The sequence below is a fragment of the Parasteatoda tepidariorum genome, chromosome 9 (genome assembly GCF_982258835.1).
Source record: "Parasteatoda tepidariorum strain Cologne lab strain chromosome 9, Ptep-v5.0, whole genome shotgun sequence".
Classification (NCBI taxonomy): Eukaryota; Metazoa; Arthropoda; class Arachnida; order Araneae; family Theridiidae; genus Parasteatoda; species Parasteatoda tepidariorum.
This window is the reverse complement of record NC_141763.1, coordinates 14,738,744-14,759,689: the sequence shown is the minus strand read 5'-3', so window position 1 is coordinate 14,759,689 and position 20,946 is coordinate 14,738,744. Positions and strand designations below refer to the sequence as shown.

The window sequence follows — 20,946 nt, the reverse complement described above, 5'->3', positions numbered from 1 at the left end:
TCTGTTTTGGTTCATCTTTTCTCCTCTATGCTCATTGAAATGATTTTTTAATACAAGTATTTACTGTTTAAAAATGTGACCTTTTTGTACATATCTAGAGTAAACTGTTTTTATCTAAAAGACTGAATTATGTAGAAAAGAATATTTGAATTCGTAACTAATATTTCCCTAAATAAAATTTTTATAATTACTATTGTCAACAACTTGTATTTCCAAAATTGCGTCGTAATAGTGACAGGCTGGTAATTTTTAACTTGTTAATACGATTTCTTTGATATAAGCATTTGCAGCACACGTAGTACTTAAGGGACGCTATGCTGCTTACGACCGGCGCAGTATAGCCGGCTTTTTTTTAAATTCAATTCTACAGTCAACTTAGGTTTTATAAATCTATTTTTAAAACTGTTCCTTCAAAAAGGTTGTAACAGTATCATTTAATATCTTCGATGTTTGGTTCCATCAAAAATAAAATTTTACGACCATCATCGTTAATCTTGCTATTAAAACAATATTTGCCCAGATTTAACTTTTATTTCTTGAAATGAGGAGTTTCTGAAGTTGAAATGAGGCGTTTCTATAGTCAATAAACTCTATGTTGAAATGAGGCGTTTCTATAGTCAACAGTCTAACCAATAAACTTCTGCTGAAATGAGATAACTTTTGTTGAAATGAGACTGAACATAAAATTCAGCCAAATGAGATAACTTTTGTTGAAATGAGACTAATCAATAAAATTCAGCTGAAATGAGATAACTTTTGTTGAAATGAGACTAATCAATAAAATTCAGCTGAAATGAGATAACTTTTGTTGAAATGAGACTAATCAATAAAATTAAGCTAAAATGAGATAACTTACGTTGAAATGTAACTAATCAATATAATTCAGCTGAAAAGAGTTGTGATGATTCTTTGTAATGAAACTAATCAATAAAATTCAGCTGAAATGAGATAACTTTTGTTGTAATGAGACTAATCAATGAAATTCAACTGAAATGAGAACTTTTGTTGAAATGAGACTAATCAGTAAAATTCAGCTGAAATGAGATAACTTTTGTTGAAATGTGACTAATCAATATAAATCAGCTGAAATGAGTTGTGATGATTTGTTGAAATGTGACTAATCAATATAATTCAGCTGAAATGAGTTGTGATGATTTGTTGAAAAGAGACTAATCAATACAATTCAGCTGAAATGAGTTGTGATGATTTGTTGTAAAGAGACTAATCGATATAATTCAACTGAAATGAGTTGTGATGATTTGTTGTAATGAGACTAATCAATAAAATTCAGCTGAAATGAGATAACTTATGTTGAAATATGACTAATCAATATAATTCAACTGAAATGAGTTGTGATGATTTGTTGTAATGAAACTAATCAATAAAATTCAGCTGAAATGAGATAACTTTTGTTGAAATGTGACTAATCAATATAATTCAGCTGAAAAGAGTTGTGATGATTTGTTGTAATGAGACTAATCAATAAAATTCAGTTGAAATGAGATAACTTTTATTGAAATGTAACATAACAATGAACTTAACTTGAACTTTTAAAGTTTGTACAAAAATGTGAATGGAATAACGTAGAATGTATTTTCTGAATTATAAGATTGTTAAGTGCCATTAAACACAGGATATTTCCGCTAGTAATGTTCCTCAATAAAAGGAAACCTGTAATAACATGAGTACAGGATTTTGCAGGCTCTAAGTCGGAGCCTCCGATTTTTATATTCGACGTGCCTATAAATAACAACTAACCCATTATTCTTTCTTTATATTTTATTATTGTTTTTATCAAGTCATCGGTCAAGTAAAAGGAAAAACATAGAAGAATAACAAATGCAAAAATGGGCAAATAACAAAGCAATTAACGGGACAAAAAGAACATCGATGTCAAAAGATCATAAGCAATAACGGATATTCTTTTTTCTTCTTCTTTCTGGTGGAATAAAATTGGGTGATGTCTTTATTTTCGAAGTAAAGGTGAACACTAGGAAAGCATTCCAAAACGATTTTCAACTTCGTTAAAAAATCAAAAAAAAAAAAAAAAATCGTTTGACAAGAAAGCGCCGTGGTGGGAAAAAAAAAAGTTTTAAATTATAGGTAATGCAAAATAACCTCATGTTTTGACCTTAAAGAATGACAGTGGAAGTTAACAATTCGTCGCGAGTACTTTTAAGAAATTGGGACACCTTAGATTTAAATAGGAAAAAAAAAATTTGGCTTTCAAATCTAGTTAGTTTTTTTTTCTTCTTTTCAAAATGGCAATTCTATTGTATAACACATTAACAGTTATAGATATAAAAGTGGAGGTTTTACTTGAAAAAAATTAATACAGGCTTTTTTAAGTATGTGACCTGTTAAACCTTAAAAATGCATCTATAATTAATAAAAGAAATTCGTTTTATTTTGCTCTCTGCGATTTTTTTAAAATATTTTTATCTTTTAGATACTGCTAACTGCTTTAAGTTGAAGTGATTGCTGGGGACTAGATTAATGTAGTACACAATCCAAATCCTTTTCATATTACTCCAAATATTTTGTATTTTCAATGCATGTTGCTTGAAAATTAGGTTTATGCGAGTGTTTATCTTTTTATATTTTATAACCGTCGTTGAACAGCCGACCCAATTTAGGGTTTACGCCTACCAATGTTCAACTCCGTAGCCTTGTAATTTTGAACCCTATCCAGAAGACAAGGAAACTCCTTAATCAAGTATTGGGAGAAATTTGCATATTGTGTAACATCTAGATCTTTTACACAGTTTCAATATTTTGCACAAATATATTATTTAAACTTCATTTCTCCGACCATCTATATATATATTTCTCTTACACGGCGACAAAAAAAGCCTTACTTCAATTACCCGAATAGCAACGCTAGGAAATCGACCAATGATTGCCACTAAAAATGTCACATGCCAAATCTAGCTGAGGTGGCTCAACATATAGCGCTTTTAAAAACGGAAACTGAAATAACCGGAGAGAGCATTATCAGCTACGGCAATCTCATACTATTAAGCTAGGCAGAAGTGAGTAGTCTTTGTCGATAGATCTCTATTTTAGTATTTTGTCGAAAGCGCTTTTTTTCACGAATTTATGTATTACGAATTTATATGACGATTTCTGATTTATATCACGAATTTGTTTTATTATTGTTATTAGTTTTTCATTGAAAAATGAGTCTCAGTCGTGCTGTTACGCTTTAAGATTTTATACTATAGCACATTTCTAATAAGTTTAACGAATCACATGTCATTATTTGAATTCAAATTTATTTTAATGACTTAGTATTTACTAAAAAGATGTAATTTTTTTTTAAAAAAAAGTTTTTATATGGATTTGAATGATTGTTTTGAATTCTTAGAATTTTGTGCATTTGCAATGTACCTAAGTTAGTAGCGAGCGGAGCGAGCTTGGTTTGCGAAGCAAACCATATAAGATTGCGTAGCAATTTTCGGGGGTTGGCGAGCTTTAGCGAGCAGGGGGCGCAGCCCACTAGTTATTTTATATTACAAACAATTACATTTGAAATTAACGTTTACTCAATAATATGAATATTTTTCTGGGTTGAAATTTCAATCGAGTCTCATGGAAGCCGACTATCGACTTTCTGAAAACAATCGAAAAAATAATAAAAGCTTTATCATCTTTTTTTTTTTTATTATCTCCTATGACCCCCGAGAATTTCCCCCCATCCCGTTTTTCGAAATTGATTTTCCTTGTGTTTTTCGTTTTTGCTCACTGAAAAACGTAATTTTTATAACTTAAAAATTTTATTCTTTATTACAGAGTTCTATTCTGTTTTCAATCCTTAATATCATTTCGTCCCAATTCAATTAAAACGTCCCCAATCTAGCATGGAGGTGGTTAACTAACTGTTCTCAGACAGTTCTCCCCGTTATTTACAAATGTTCGAAAGTGAAGAAGGAAAGGGAAAATGGAAGATATAATTCCGCACCCAAACTTGACCCTCTTTCCAATCGTTCTTTATGAGTTCCTTGTAATGGTTAAGCAGTTCATTATCGAATATTAGAAGATATTCTAACAAAGAGTTTTTTTTTATTCTTCCCCGAACGGCTTATAGGTCAATGTTTAAAAGCTGCGACTCCACAATCGAGTCTATATACAAATGACCATTATTCCAAAGCAATGTCAGTTATAGTTTTGAAACTGTTCTAAAAGGGAGCATTTATTCTTGTGCAATCGAAGTGTGCTTGTGATGCTACAATAGACATTACATGTTTCCTAACTTTTAAAATTTTAATTTCTTGAATTTTTAGAATCAGATATGAGTATGAATTATTAGTATTATCGAATAAGAAATATTACATTTTAAGTTCATTTTAGTTAAATCAAAAGCTTCAATGTACGCTTATTAATTTGACTTTTCACCGCCTGAAATCATTATTTAAATTTCGTGGACACATCATCTATAGGGAATTTAAGGAGGATGGCCTCTTTTAGAATATTTGGGTGACATAATGTGTCTGATTCATTCGCCGTAGGTTGTAAAATAAACTAAGGAAATGAGTCAAAACTAAGTTTTGAGTCCATGTTTAAAATGACACGCGTAAATTATGCAAAAACCTTCATCGTTATTGACTTTTTTTTTAATAACATTACGAACTAACTATTTTATTGTTATAGTATCTGTTTTTAAAGAACTTTTTCCAAAATGATGTTTCAAAGGGGAACAGTGACTATGTTCCCGTGAATAACCGAAGACCGAAGTCAAGAGAAAGTCAACTTTCACCGGTGAATGTCAACAATCACTTGGTGAATATTCGAAATATTTGTTACATCTGATCTGATATTTTTATATCTATTCGATATTTTAACATCTGCTGAGGATAGATTAGGCGAAACATCAGTGTTCGGAGTACTTGTTAAATACATACTGGGCAGTGGCACTTGACCTTAAAAAAATCATTGATGTAAGGCATACCGGGCAGTGGCACTTAATGGGCACCTTGTATATCGAAATAGTTACAAGTGTTATAAGACGGTACAGCTTAGTTGGTGCTTAACTGTTCGACCCAAAGTTCGTAAAATTGAATCTTATTTGTGAGTTCGGTGCGCAAGAAATAAAGGTTGGTTGGTGTCGTATGCCTGCTTAGGCTAAGGGGGGCGATTGTTCTTGATTTCCAGTGGTGCCATCTGTGGCCAAGAATTCGACTTCTGCCACACCCATTCGTCGCACCCGTTCATAGGACGGACCCATTCATACATCCATTTATTCACCCATAGATCGTAATTTTGACCTGTATCAGAGAACGACCGATCTCCAATCCAGTACCCCCAGAGGTATTGATATGTTATGGGAGCATGGAGGACTCTGCGACTCGACAGATTTAACGTGCATCAGTCACCATTTTACTACACGGGGAGTTTTCGGCCGGCGGGGTTCGAACTCACGAACTCTCGGACATGGGCCCAGCGCCCTACCGACCATGCTATCCCGGCGGAAAAAGGTGAACATCCTGAATAAGTTTTGATTTGATGATAGGACTCAATCTGTAGAATTCGGGGGGCCTCACCTTAAATATGTTAATTCATGTAAACGATATTTTAAATTACGAAATAAATCACAAAGACGTACTTTCTCTGAATAAACATTCTTCTTTTCCCCGACGGAGTTGGATTCCCGAACAGGAAAAGGGGGGGGGGCGCAATTACTAGAGTAGTCGCAAGTTTGGAACCCTTTATGTTAAATTTACTTTTTGCGTATTTTGTACAAAAATAAAATTGAAAAATTTTTGTACACAAATGAAAAATGGTTTATAGAAAGATAATTCCCTGCAAAAAATAATTTTTGATATCCATTTATTATTTTATTTAATAACAGTCGGAAAAATGTTTAAATAATAAGGTATGCAAAGTCTTACATCATTTAAGAGACTATAATTTTAAATAGCAAAATACAAAGTTTGAATGAAATTGTTCGAATATTTTCTTAGCTATCAACTATAGTATATATACACTTGCAGTTTTAAACTTTTTTTTTTCTAAAAAAACATTTATTTTTTAAAGTAACATTCCTAATTTAATATTGCATGTAAGAGTCAAATTCTTAGAGACAACGATTCTTTTAAATATTAAAAGGAAATTGTTTCCTAGCTTTTTCTTATTTTTATCCTCAACTTTCATTATTTAATAACACAGATATTGTGAAACTTTTGTCTGATGAAACTAATCATTTACCATAGTTGGTAAGTTGTGAAGATTATGGAAGCTCAGTTGTACCGTACTTCTGAATTCTTACAAAAAATTCGATTTGTCTTATAACATTACGAGGAATCTTCTATTCGATGTATTTTACGAACCAGGAAAGTAAAAGTGGAAAGACTGTAGAACCATTCAATTAAAATCATTTTGTTGTTGAAGGGCGAAGGAAGGTGTGCCACATACTTAGGTGTCCCAGATATTCCCCAAACATTCCATCTATAGACATTCGAATGACCCCAAACAGGTAAAGAACAAAAGTGTGTCATTTGATGCGTTAAATAGTTGTGATTCAATTACTAGAGGGCGCGTCTCATTCCATCACGCCTGCAGACGATCATCATCTTGACGAGGAATGCTTTCTCGAGAGCACATTCGATCTCGTCATATGTTTTTAAGTTACATTTTAAACAGCATATGTTTTTACGCATGCTGTTTAAAATGTGACTGTAATGTGTAATACAAATAAAAATGTTATCCAAAAATAAAATGATTGAAAAATTTTTTTATTTGTATTTTTAAAACATGTCACCGCTTAAGCTGTTTATTAAGCTCTATATAATCTTCAGACGATCAGCTTCGCCATTTTCTCTCATCCTATTTTTAATCTTAAAATATTACTTAATATGTTTTATTCATTTATTCCACCGATTTTTAAACATTGCTTATTTGTCTCACAATATCAATGTTTCAATAAACGAGATTGTCTCACAATATTCAGTTGGAATTCTATTTAACGAACTTCCATAGTCTGAATTCTATTTGCGAATTTCTTCATTTTTGCGAATTTTTTTTCTTTTTCTTCGAGGAACCAAATACATTTTGGAAATTTCTTCGTCAAATAACTTACAAATAGCGAAGTGAATTTTCTATTTAACGAACTTTTCTTTGAGATCCACTTTTCCTATTTCCCAAAAATATTTCGGAATATATTAAACTTGTTAACGCATTTTATAGGGGAAATGACCTGAAATTGATTTTCAACTTTTAGGCATTTCAAACAAAAAAACTCAGAACTTATTTTATCAGTAACAATTAAACTTAAGAACGCACGTGGTATGAAAGTATGTTTAAAATTACTTTTATAATTAATGAAGCTATAACTTAGTACATAAATTTACCTTTTTTTTTAATAAAAAATGTAAATAACTTGATAGTGTAACACTGGATAATATTTTGCTCTATTCTTGCTTTCCATGTATATTTCTTTTATGGCAAAATAAATAGTAGATACTAGTTTACAAGATAAAGGTGTAGCCTTTGCTATTTTAATTATGTTTAGTGTTTATGAATTTAAAACCTGCTTTGCGTTTAGGTATTTCAAAAGGTGATTTTCTATTTAACGAATTTTTCATGTAACGAACTTTTTACCGAGATTTAGCGACTTCATTAAATGGAGGTCCGACTGTATTTACTTGGATATACGAGATTGTTTCACGATATACGTGAATGATACCGTATCATCCACAATTTAAATGCTGAAAGCTGTATTAAACAAAAGCACTTAAGACGTTATTTACTGTTTCCGCAACATTGCATTTTTATAATTTCATATTCTAAGAAAGTTGCATTCATTTTCTTTAAAGAAACAAATCAACTGTTATCATTATTTCATTTTTATTTTAGTGACTGTACTGTTTTGTATCAATTCAAGAAAGGATATTTTATATTTTTCTTATTTTAAAAGTCCATAAAGTTTTTTTTAATCCATCATCTGTTCAATAGTAAATAGTACTGACATTATTCAACCTAATAATTTAACTACATTTAACCGCCAACGAAGAACAAGTTTATTCCATAGAATTTCAGTTTCATTAAAGAAGCTTTTATTTCAAAACTTTCTCATTAGTTTTCTTGTGTGTTTTGTCTAGTATGTGCCCCGCATAGGTGGAAGATGAGTATTGAATTTTATTATGCACCCGCATTGCATGATTACTACAATACTCACAACCGGGTTGCAGTCACGATTACATTCCTTTGAGGAATAAGTATTTAAATGAGAATGGAAGAGCGACAAGCTTTTCTCTTATCGTTTTCTTGTATTTTTTTTTCCCTTCTCCTTTCTCTTTATTTATTTCCGCGGTCATTTGTGGTCGCATATTCAAAGTTCAAAGTCATAATCTTAATGCATCTTAATTTTTTTTTATTTATAAATGTTTATTTATTCCACTATATTGTTTTTTTTAATCGCTTTTTAGAAAAATAAATACCGAATGCATTATAAATAAATAGTTTTTTTTATGATCTATTTTTAACTTGTTGTTTAGGATTAGAGAATAGCTTAGATTTAAAATTAATGTATTTCATTAAAATAAGCCATATTAGAAATTTCGTTATTATATTGATTTGAAATTATTTAATCGTTTGTTTGCAATAGCTGTCTTACTTGCTTTGAAATAGTTGCTTTTAATTTCATATAATTTATCTATAATAATAAAATGAAGTGTTTATATGTCGGTGGAAACTCCAGAAACATTTGTTCTAGCATCCTGTAATGAACACGGTGGATGTAAGGAACAATTTCAACTACCGATCCTAAAATTCGTTCGACATTTTCAGTTAGTTCCTTCAGTTGAGCCGTATGAAAAAGTAAATTGTTTCATTGGGAGCCAGCTAGCAGTCTAGCTAGCTAGTAAGCAACACGCCATTGATAAAAATGAGACTGCTGCAGACGATTTTTTTCTTTCAAATATTTTAGAGATTACGCCAATGATATTTGCTAGCTTTTAGCTTACAGCTATAAATCAAAATAGTTGTCTATTAGAAAAATAGTTTCGTTGTAACACGGTTTCATATTTTTGATCAAAATTATAAGTAATGTGGTCCAAATAGTGTAACTGGGAAAGCACTCGAGTTTCTCAGAATTAATTTTACTTTTTGTATTTTAAATGAGGTTAGTTTAAATTTATCTTGTCTTGTTTTCTATTCGCGATCGCAACGAACTATAGGGGGCGTTGTTGTATGAGACGCTTACCTGCGATTTCCATATGAACCGTCATTCAGTTACTCTGGAGACGTCGTTAATGTAGCGTGTAGCATTGCAACGTTCCTTCTTTAATGTGGCTTATTAAATTTAAAAAAGAAAAATGCTTGATCTTCTTTCTTGTACAACCGAAAACAAAATGGTATCTCTTTTTATTAGAGAAGGAATATCCAAAACACATCGGAAAAATATTTGTACATTAACAGAAAAAAATATGTATACTCTTATAGGAGTTAAAACCTAATGCCCGAGAAATAGTATTACTAAATTTAATGATATAACATGAAAGGCCCATTTAAACTTTACATTCTGTAGTTTTAAGAATCATATTAGCTCAAAAATTAAAATGAACAAAAAGTATACATAAGCCTCATAATTTTATGAAATTTAATTTTGTAAACAACGTTTTTTGACAACAATTTTTATCAAAAAATTTCAAGTTTCAATAAAAATCATTATTTAGAAACTAAGAAACGTAAAATAAAGAAAGCTGACGAAACAAAAAAAAAAAAAAAAAAAAAAACAATTCTTTTTTGTCGCCATTTTTAGTGCTACGAATATTCGTCTTTGGGATTTGCCAAAAACAAAACAAGATGCAATTTTATTTTTTCAGGAGGGAAATATTTTACCGAAAAAACGAAAATGTACCAATTCCCACAACATAAAACTTTATCTTGGCAAACGTACGTTTTGGAAATGTTATTTCATTTGGAATCTTATTCATCAAAGTTCATATGGCGATATGATTGTTTTGAATCTATGCTAAACTCTATATCGGCTCATTTTCCACCGAAATCCAATTAACTATTTTGATTTTAAATAAAGTGTTTTATTTTATGAACTGTCGCAAAAATTTTAAGTGTAGATTGGCGGCACTTAAAAACCGCCAAATCTGTAGCGGCGGTGGCGTTAATACGTCGTAAGTACCGAATTTTTATTCCATACTTTTCTGAATCATATTATTTCAAACATTGGAATATACAAGAAGTATACATAAACACATAATGTTATACCATTCAATTTTTCAAAAGTATTTTGAGAACAATTTTTATCAAACAATTATAAACTAAAAAACGGAAAATAAAGAATTCTTAGGATAAAAAAAACGATTTTAAGAATTATTAACATTGAAATAAAAACTTTCATATTGTTTCTTTTTTTTTATTATTCTTATAGTTCTTAATCAGACGTAAAAAACCATTCTGTAGAGAACCATCATCAAATGAAAAAAAAATATTTACAAGCAAATTTTTTATTGTAAAAATCATTGCACTTACCTGATTTATGATTCCCGGAGAATTCCAAAATGATAAGTTCCTTGTTTGAAAACTTTATTCTCTAATAATAGATACATAGTTTATACCTTCATTACTTTTAGATAACATACTACACAGCAAAATTTTATAATTGATATGAATTTGAATATGTAGCTAAAAACAGAATAGCTGAATTCTAGTTGAACTTATTCTTTCAAAATTAAAAAAAACTTACCAAGAAAACGATTTAAATTAATTAAGAATCAGCACAAATGGCACTATTTCAAGTAACTTGGATAATTTTTTATTGTTGTTTTCCGAATTATATGGATACAGAAATATATACTATTCTATAACGAAGAAGAATATGCTATAACTATTACAATTCTGTATGTTCTGAATTCATATTTATTCACTGGAATGACGAAAGCAATGTTGACTTCACTTTAATTCGTAATGAATTGAAGACAGAAGAAATGCATTTTACCTTAATACACACATCTGTAACAGTATCCGAAATCGGAAGTCATCAGTTGCAAGTTTGTTGATAATAGAAATTAAAAATTATTGAGGAATTTTTCTTCAAATGTTTGGCGTGTTCTGTTCCTGAAAGATTTACTAATATACTGGAGATTTTTTTCAAGTTCTTCGGCCTTTTCCTTAGGGAAATTTTGTTTCTTATTTGCTGCTAAAAAATGACGTCTGATTCAGTCAATGACTTTGATGGAACTAAATGAAAACGTGATAAATTAATGTCCGATATTTTCAGGCTCCCGCTAGACGGCGTACTCGAGCGTTGCGATCGCGAATTCTTGCAATGTTTTTTATTATTTTGTTTTCACGTTGAATCGAATAAGACTGTACACTAGTCAATTGAACGAATTAAAGGGTTTTTGTGTTTAAAAAGTACTTTTTAGACATGTACTTATGCACGCTTTTTACATTGCTATTCTAAACATGCAAGGAATCATTTTTGATGTCATTTTTTATGCTTATAAAACAAGAATTCATTAAGGTAAGTAGTTAAAAAGTTATAAGGGTAAAGGTACAATTTTGTACTTACAGTTATGTATGCATTTCGTATTGCTATATCGACAAGTGTGGTATTGTTTCCTAGATATTTTCTCGAATCGAATGAAAAAATATTGAATCAAGTAATAGAATGAAAAAAAGGACTAAGATTTCAAAAGTCGCAGTGTTTTTTTAAATATAAAAAAAAACTATTTTTTGAATTGTATTCTTCTGGATTAGGGTCAAAATTACAAGGCTACGGCGTTGAACATTGTTAGTGTTAGTCATAAATTCAAAATTGTGTTGGCTGTTCAACGATGGTTGTATCCAAGTCAAAATGGTCCCAATCAAAAAAAATTGATGGTTTATATGGTTTCAGTGCGATTCATGATGGTCCAACATCATTTGATGGCCACCATCATCCAACATTTTCCATTACGTGTTCATGGTTCTTGATATGCCAACAAATTTCCATCATTCCATGATGGAAAATGCTACTTTAATACTATTTAATATTATGATGGTCAACCATCAAGAGAAGTTTGATTCTCATGGTCCAACAGTCCGTGATGGTTCCAACTAAACATTTCGATAATGGTTGATTAGGAATTTTTGTTGGTTCATCATAAATCAGTCCGAATTCCTACTTTGGGATGATGGTTGTTCATGGTCGTTCCAAAATTTGATTTGAAGAATACTATGATGGAAATTCGTGATGGTTCAACATGAACAAACCATCAAAACAAGTTGCTATTCTTATGTTGGACCATCATAAATCAGTCCGAATTCCTACACTAAAGTGATGGTTACTTATGTTGATTGTATCAAAAAATATAATGTCTCATGATGAAAATATTGATGGTTACCATCAAGATTATGTTGGTCCATCAATGGAAAACCATCAAGAATTTTAACTTGAGTAAATAAATAAAAATGACATAACAAAGCTTTTAGCCAAAAAAAAAAAAAAAAAAAAAAAAAAATGGGCTACTAATAATAAAAAATAAAGAAATAAGGAAAATTATTTTTAGCTTTATTAATTGTGTCGTCCAATGCCTTTCTGTTTTGTGCATGTTCTCTAATGTTGTCCAGTCCTAATTTATTCATTCTTTTTTTAATTTTTTTTATTCACTCCGTACGAAAAACGGTTGATCAACTACTAATAAATAAATAAAAATATTGGAATTTATTGGTTGAGTTGGTAAAATGTACTTACAATTTAGTAGTGTTGTCGAGCGCTGATTCATTGATTATTTTCTTTTTTCGTACGAAGAACACGTACGAAAAAAGAAAATCAGCTAGTTTATTAATATTTAAAATTTTGAACAGTAAATTTAACCGGCACAACTTATTATGTAACTTAATCAGAAATAACTTCCCAATTTAACATGGCGCGTAGCGTTTTTAAAAAGTGCTTAAAGGTTCTTATTTCTGATTTTCGTTTTTTAAAAGTCCTTAAAGGTGCTTTTTTCATGGGGTGTTTTTAAAGAGTGCTTCATTTTCCCTTTTCGAAAATGGGATTCTTTTTCTTTACCAAGTCAATTTTATCCACGTATTATGCAAAAGCGCGCTTTTCAACGTTTTAACAATTCATTCAACCAAAATCTATTTCAGCGCACCTTCAATCCCTAGCGTATGAAAGCGCCAATCATTTTACAGGTTAGATGAAATACTTGCGAGTCTGTTGTTGTTGTTGTAGTTCATTTTACGTCGCACTAGAGCTGCACAATCGACTATTGGCGACGGTGTGGGAAACATTCCTGAGGATGATCACAATTTTGATCCTCTGCAGAGGGGATTCCCTCCCCCGCTTCTGTAGCCCGACAACCTGCACGCGAAGTCGAGCACTTTACGGTAGAACAGTTTAACGAGGACCAATACCGCCCACCCTCGGTCCGTATGCAGACTGATCCAAGTGGTCACGTGAGATTATTGCACTCTCATGTGCAACTCAACTTATTTGCATTTTGCAAGATATTCTCAATATCAAGCTTCATTTTCTACCCTCTGAAATAAAATTGAAAAATCTCTCGATCACTTAATGACTAATATAATCAAGAAAAGAGTTCTTTGGTCAAAAACTAATTATTTTATCATGATCATGTAAAATCTTTGAAAATTGTTTTGTTAATGTACATAGTGCTTAAAAATATTTTTGAGTGTTTTAAAAGTACTTAAAAAGTGCTTATTTTCTTGTTGAAAATTTAGCTACGCACTCTGTTTCATACAGATCACGGTTGAAACGGATGCAGTGTCGGGTTAAATACCTAGTATTGGGTTATGAACCTCAGATCCATTAATAATATTATTGACATTGCGTGGCTTTTCTGTCTCCTTGCACTGCTTCATATTACGTTTATGGCCATTTCGTGCGAATATTTGTGGGTCTTCTGGTATTAGTTTGCTATAAAAAAGTATAATTTAAAACTCGCGGAGGAAGAAAAAGAAAAAACTACATGGCCAGTGTGAAAACATTATGTTGTTATAAATCCAGTTGGCGATTTATTTTTTATTTTTTGTAGGATTAAAAAAATGATTCATGATCGTCCGCCAGCGTTTGACTTTTTTTTATTTTTATCTTAATCTTATTGGAGAAAATTTAAAAGCTGCTGCTCTATGCAATTAAGACTCTTTATTGTAATCTTAGGGTCAATGACACTTTTGTAGTTTTTGTATTAATTAATTAATAGATAATTAAAATTCAAATGGATGCAGTTTTTTTATAGTTATTTAATAATGTATACAGTTGTAAATATAGCTTTGTTATTAATGATTATAAAATAAAAAATATAAGAACTACGTTTTTAAGTTGAGGGAAATTTATAGCGATGATTAAGTTTATTACTTTGTCTATTTTTTTTCTTTTTACGTGTGACAAAAATTGGAATTATTTTCTTTTTTGTGCAATTGAAAAGAAAACACACATTTTTTGAAATTTTTATTTTCAACTTGGTGTCTGAGTCCTATTCCAGGATGCAATCAAAATTCATCGCCGATAAAATACACATAAGTTTTACTTGCTAGATTTAGGAAATTATTACCGCCTTTTACGAACCTCTAGTTAAAATTTGAGTACTCTAGCTCAGTGGTTCCCAACTTTTTTTTTTCGTCTGTGGTACCCTAACTGATTTACTGATTTTTTTTTTTTTGGCGGAACCTCGGCATTATAAAAAAGAAGTTCATTAACATCTGTGAGTATACAAACTAAAAAAAAAAAAAAAAAAAAAAAAAAAAAAAAAAATTATTCATAATTTTGAAGAATATTTTATGCGAAAAAGATTGCTGATTATTTTGAAATGTGAGGGATGAAATATTGAATATTATGATTTTGTTCTTGGTACTTGGTGCTAGGCATATACTGAAAATGAATAAAATAAGCTGAATTACGGTTTTCATAAAAGAACTGCTATAAACGTTAAGAATAACTATGTTTTTGCATTTTGTTGATTTCATGTTTATAAATTACGAACTTTAAACAATAGTGGGAAATAATTTTTATTGCTGCACATGTCCTAATTACGATTTTTTTTGGAAATTGATTAATAATATTTTTTGAGTGCTTGAAAGGTGCTTATTTTTTTATTGAAAAATGTGGCTACTAGTATTATCTTATCAATATTATTTATAGTATAAATGAATTTTTCACATAGTAAAATGTATTTATTTTTTTTCCTTATTCTAGATACAGTCAATAGGCAGCTTGCTACATCAGAATACCAGGTAAGTAATGTTCAATGTTATCTGTGATTCATATGGTAACTTTTGATGTAGGAATCAAATTTTTATTCCCGATTTGGAGTGTAGAATTAGCATTTGCTATTGTGTAATTCCATCATTTACGAAGGTCGGTTTTGCAGAATTTAGAAACATATATCTCAGTTCAAATTGCGAGCAGTTTTTATAATTTTTGTCTTAGAGTCAATTACACTTTTTAAATTTCAGTATCTCTCTGTATTAAAAAAAAATCATAATAGCTGCTGTTCGACGTTCTTTTTTGGGGGGGGGGGGTGCTCAGCTTATTGTCGCATTTTGTTTTGCTGTGCAAAAACTATAAGATTTAAAAACTTTTTATAATTTTATAACCGTCGCTGAACAGTCGATCCAATTTTATGTGTTTAAGACTACTAATGTTCAGCTCCGTAGCCTTGTCATTTTGAACCCATTCCAGAAGACAAGGGAACTCCTGGATCGAGTATTGGGAGAAATTTGCCTTCGTGGAGAACTTTTTGATGGAGCTAACCCGCATTTGCGTTACATGGAGAGAAAGACCACGAGAACCTCCCACGGTTAGCCTGACGGCAAGGAACTTTAACCCATGATCCGTCTACCACTGAGGATATTTCACGTCAGCACTGTGGTCGGTGCAAGCCGGATGCGGAATTCGTATCGACTGGGATTCGAACCCATTTCGCCACATCCGAAGGCGAACGCTCTATCCCCTGAGCCATCGCGGCTCAGATTTAAGAGCTTAAATTACTAAGGTGGCCGGGATAGTCTGGTTGATAGGGCACTGGGCCCATGTCCAAGAGCTCATGGGTTCGATCCCCGGCCGACCGAAGGCTCCCCGTGTAATAAGTAAATGGTGACTGATGCACGTTAAATCTGCCGGGTCGCATAGTCCTCCATCTTCCCATAACAAATCAATACCTTTGGGGGTACTGATCTTGTTACTATTGCCTAAAAGTGCCGTAGTGGAATGACACGATTCCCAGTCGAACAGCAATCAAGCATGACTGGCTGCGGTCAGTAAGCGGGTGGGTGATCACTTTGATCAGCCTGCGTAGAGACCTAGGGTGTGCGGTATTGGTCCTTGTTAAATTGTTCTACCGTAAAGTTTTCGACTTCGCGCAGGTCGTTGGGCTTCGAAAGCAGGGGGGCCATCCCTCCTGCAGAGGATCAAAATAGCGATGACAGGTCTTCGGATCATCCTCAGGGATGTTTTTCGGACCGTCGCCAGTAGCCCATTGTGCAGCTCTAGTGCGACGTAAATAAAATACCTGCATACTATTGCCTAAAGCAAAAACCATTTAATGTCAGTTATAAATGGAAATTCTTTCGAGGAGCATTGCTTCAGGGCAAAATATTTTTATATTTTATTCTCATTGTTGATTGCGAAATATCCCTAAAAATTACCTACCTGTACACTATTTTAAATATTGCGTAATAGTGTACAACAAATATTTGTTATTATTGTAAATTGTGCTGATTTTATTTATTTTTTTTTTTGTCCTAGCAACTATGTTGTTTTAATGTCCAGGGGTTAAGGCACTGACGGTGTTCCCACGGATCAAGAAGAACCGGGAAAACCTGGAATTGTCAGGGAAAAATGCAATTTTTTTTATTACAAAAACCTGGAAAATTCCTTCATTGTACCTGGAAAAGAAAACAGTCTTAAAATTGTAATAGTACTCAGTAACAGTACTCAGCAGTAACAGTACTCAGCTGTTGAAATTCGAGTTAAATAATTCTAACATCTATTACAATTATTTATTGTAAAAATTTCACATTTTAGATAAACTGAAATGCTTTCTTCCTCATATAATGTTATTTATTTTACATAGAAAATCTAATACTTGGCATTACAAGTAAAAGAATCAAAATTTTCTGATGAAAAATTTCGTAGTATAGATAAAATATGGTATTGATTTTCATTGAAATTTACCTGATATACCTGGAAAAGTCAGGGAATTTTTTTTTATTTCTGAAATTGAGTGGGAACCCTGCACTGAATTTTCATTCTGAATAACTCGGCGTCGATTTTCAGTTTCGGCTTGAAGATCACCCAGTTTTAGAGCGTTGGGTACCAGCTTGTCTGAAAAGTAAAGGCAGCCTGTGCGCAATCCTGACAAAATTGCCACCATTATGCCTTGGGTCGCGATATTGTGAATCTTTTATCTCTATTACCCCCTGGTCGCAATGAGCTGAAGCTGGAATACTTTCCTTTATTTATGATATGCAATGACTTTAACAATCATATGATTATTAATAACCACAAATCAGTCGTTCGAATGGAATTTATTTATAAAAATATGCTGCTTAATTGGTTTGCATAGTAGAGAAGAAAAAAAAAACAGTCGGTAGTGATTGTCAGCCAGCCACTTGTCAAATTATCTGTGTGCCCCACATAAGGTTTAATCGCACCCTCCGTTTCACCTAAAAAATAGAAAGGACGAAAAAAAAAATTAGGCGAGACCGGTTATTCGCACCAATGCTCCAACCACATCTCCCTCAAACGATTGTTTTCCCTTTTGAGTAGTTGGCCTTGGATTCTTAAAAAAAAGTAAATAATAAAAAGGGGTGACGCCATTTCATCAGAGGTCCCATCCACGTGTTCCCCTGATGCATCCCAAATGTAAGTAACGCATAAATGAAGAACTTTCTGCTATCGTCTGTTAATGCAGAAGTAAAAACGGAACGATTTCTGATTGAGTGATAGAATTTTTACGTTTATTAAAAGGGGTAGTTCAAACGTAACGCAAGCATATTTTTTTGGAAATTTTGGACTCCTTTCTTCGCAACAAAACATGTTGTCCCTCTCCAAATTATTCGACGCACTTTTAAGATTCTCTGTAAAATCTTCATCATTAGATAATACTACTAAAAAAAATACTACTTTTACGTTGCTGAAACCGGTTTAGATTTGTTTATGTTTGTGTATCAATTGGTTAACATTGTGATGCATTACGTTAAAAATAAATGCAAATGGGAAGTATATAAAAATTCTCCTGAATAAAAACCCCTTACATGTATGTTTCAATATAAAAGTATTGTATATAAACTCGTGCAAATCATGTCATTATCAAAACACTGTAGTGTGTCTAATAGTTTGGTCTAGTTATTATAATATACTAATATATTACCTGATATAATAAATATTCCATATTTATATAATACATCGTCTAATTTATCCAATCGTTGAAATTATATATCGACTAATTTAGCCAATTGATACACGAATGTAAAGAGGTGCTAATCGGTTTCAGCCACATAAAAACAAAGCTGTATAGTATCACCTGGTAATTAAGATTTTACATAGAATCTTAAAGTGCATCGAATAATTTTGGCCATGGGCTGTTGCAGAAATTCCATAGGAAAATTGAAACCAATAGAATATATAAAGAAGTAAACAATGAAAAAGTATGAATATGACAACCGAAGCTGACGTAGTGAGGGGGATACCAGCCCCGGACCGGAAGTCAGAAATGCAAAACCTCTTCTATCGAGAGAGCAAGACAAATGTCTTGTCTTAAGTTGTTCTCTCTGTATCAAAAGTTCAGGTAGAGAAAAATAGAATTAAAATTACAAAAACCAAATACAAAAATTTAATATTTAAACTAATACAAACGAAATCAATGTTGTTTGACATTGATTTCGTTGTAGTATTAGTTTAAATATTATACTTTTGTATTTGGTTTTTGTAATTTTAATTCCATTCAGCTTCAGTTGCCATATTTTTCATTTCTTCATTGTTTCAAGTTATTTATTGTTAATTAAGTTATTCATTGTTATCAGAAAAGTTTTAATTTGTAAGTTAGATGGAACCTTTTGTTTTCAATTACTCCGAATTGAGTGAAAATGAGTGTACAAAATGATAGCTTTCAATTTCAAAAAAGTTATTCAGATCAAGATTTTCCACTCGTCTCATGCGTTCGTAAACTCCACCAATCTCCGTAATTTTCATTAACAGAATTCAGTGCTCTTACGCCTTTGCATGCGTAACGACCTTCACATACTTGTTTTCTTTTTTTTGTCCATATCCTCTTTTTTCCCCTTAGGTTAACGCTATTTTTTTTTTATTTTTTTATTATTATAATAAACTTCTGCCAACAAGTGGATCATTTATTTTGAAAGTGTCCGTTTCGCAGAGATAGCATTCGTTAAAATGCAAGTCCGGAGAAATATCCATTTGATTTATTTTGGTGGTTGAGATTAAGTAAGCTGATTTAGATAAAAACATGTTTGCTCTTCAATTTTAACAAGCTTTAGTGATTTTTTTTATATACAAAATACTCTCTATATCTCAAAGCTAAAAAAATTTTGAGATAGCGAGTTTTCGAGATAACAAGCTCAGAACTAAATATGTTCTAAATAGTAATACGATGTGCATCCAGAAAGTAAGTTTCCCTAATTTATAAAAAAAAAAAAAAAAAAAGAACTCACACTTTCAGGAACATATTTATTGGCAACAAGTACAACAATGTTTCAGCTATTTTTCAACATAGCCACCACCAGAATTGAGACACTTGTCGTGTCTTGGGATCAACTTTTGTATCCCTCTGTCTTGGAACTCTGCCGCCTGTGAATGGAACCAGCGTGTGACAGACGTCTATCGTTAATGTGAAACACTACGGAAATTGTGACGTGCCATTCAAAACAAGAGTAGTGGAATGCTTACTGGAGGTGTTGCGCTCCTCTATGACAATGCTTGTCCTGACGACGCACAGCAGCTGTTTTGACGGAATTTGGCTGGGAGTTGTTTGATCATCCACCCTACAGACCCGATCTTGCTCCCAGCGATTTTCACGTTTTCTTGCACCTCAAGAAATTTTTGTCCTCCGGTTGCGTTTTGGTGAAGACGTCTGTCACACGCTGGTTCCATTCACAAGCGGCAGAGTTCTAAGACAGAGGGATGCAAAAGTTGATCCCAAGACACGACAAGTGTCTCAATTCTGGTGGTGGCTATGTTGAAAAATAGCTGAAACATTGCTGTACTTGTTGCCAATAAATATGTTCCTGAAAGTGTGGGTTCTTTTTCTTAAGAAAAATTGGGAAACTCATTTTTCTGGATGCGTCTCGTATTTTAAAATATTATTCTGAGAATCAAGGTCGTGGAACATAAGAATAATTACTAATAAATATGTGGTATGTAATGGTAGTAGACTATAAGTCTAAATACAACAATGATAATTTTATTTTTAAACGGTATGGACAAAAATAATTATGCATTAAATAGAAAAGAATTGGTTTACAATAAACTTACACATTACATAGTGATTTTTTTCGAAATATTTCATTTTCGATTTTGAAAAAAAATTCGACATAGCAAAAGGTTTTGAGAGGAAACCCTTCGACATAGTAATTCAAATTTACAAATCGAACTTTTTTCGTTAGTTACAAAATACGAGTCACTTCAAAATTATGGGGAAAAATTTTTTATGCTTTATTCGAATGTGCTGTATGAAAGTAGTACTTGAATGTGCGCTGAAGAATTCGGGTCAGAATTTAAATTAATGCTCGTATCTTGTTCAATTTTTAACGAACTTTTTTTTTCGAATTTCAGAATGGTAATTTTGTTATTAATTAAAAATTGGACCAATTTATTTTTAATTTTATAGAATATTTTTGGAGTTATGGCAGCAAAGAAAGAAAGAAACTGGAAATTTTTTTTTTTTCATTATTAGTTTTTTTGCTAATAAAGATGTCAATATCTCCACAAATATTCAAGCTGGGCTTGCGAAATTTTATGCAACT

General features: G+C 31.8%; 1 protein-coding gene across 2 annotated transcripts in view; it reads left to right on the top strand.

Annotated features, from left to right (window-relative positions):
- LOC107440382 (spire type actin nucleation factor) overlaps positions 1–20,946 on the top strand; it is a 174,525-nt gene that overhangs the window by 93,721 nt on the left and 59,858 nt on the right. For both annotated transcript variants that reach the window (XM_087150917.1, XM_087150916.1), the window contains exon 2: positions 15,158–15,195. In XM_087150917.1, the coding sequence (XP_087007043.1) occupies positions 15,158–15,195 (38 nt within the window). The remainder of the gene's footprint in view (positions 1–15,157; positions 15,196–20,946) is intronic.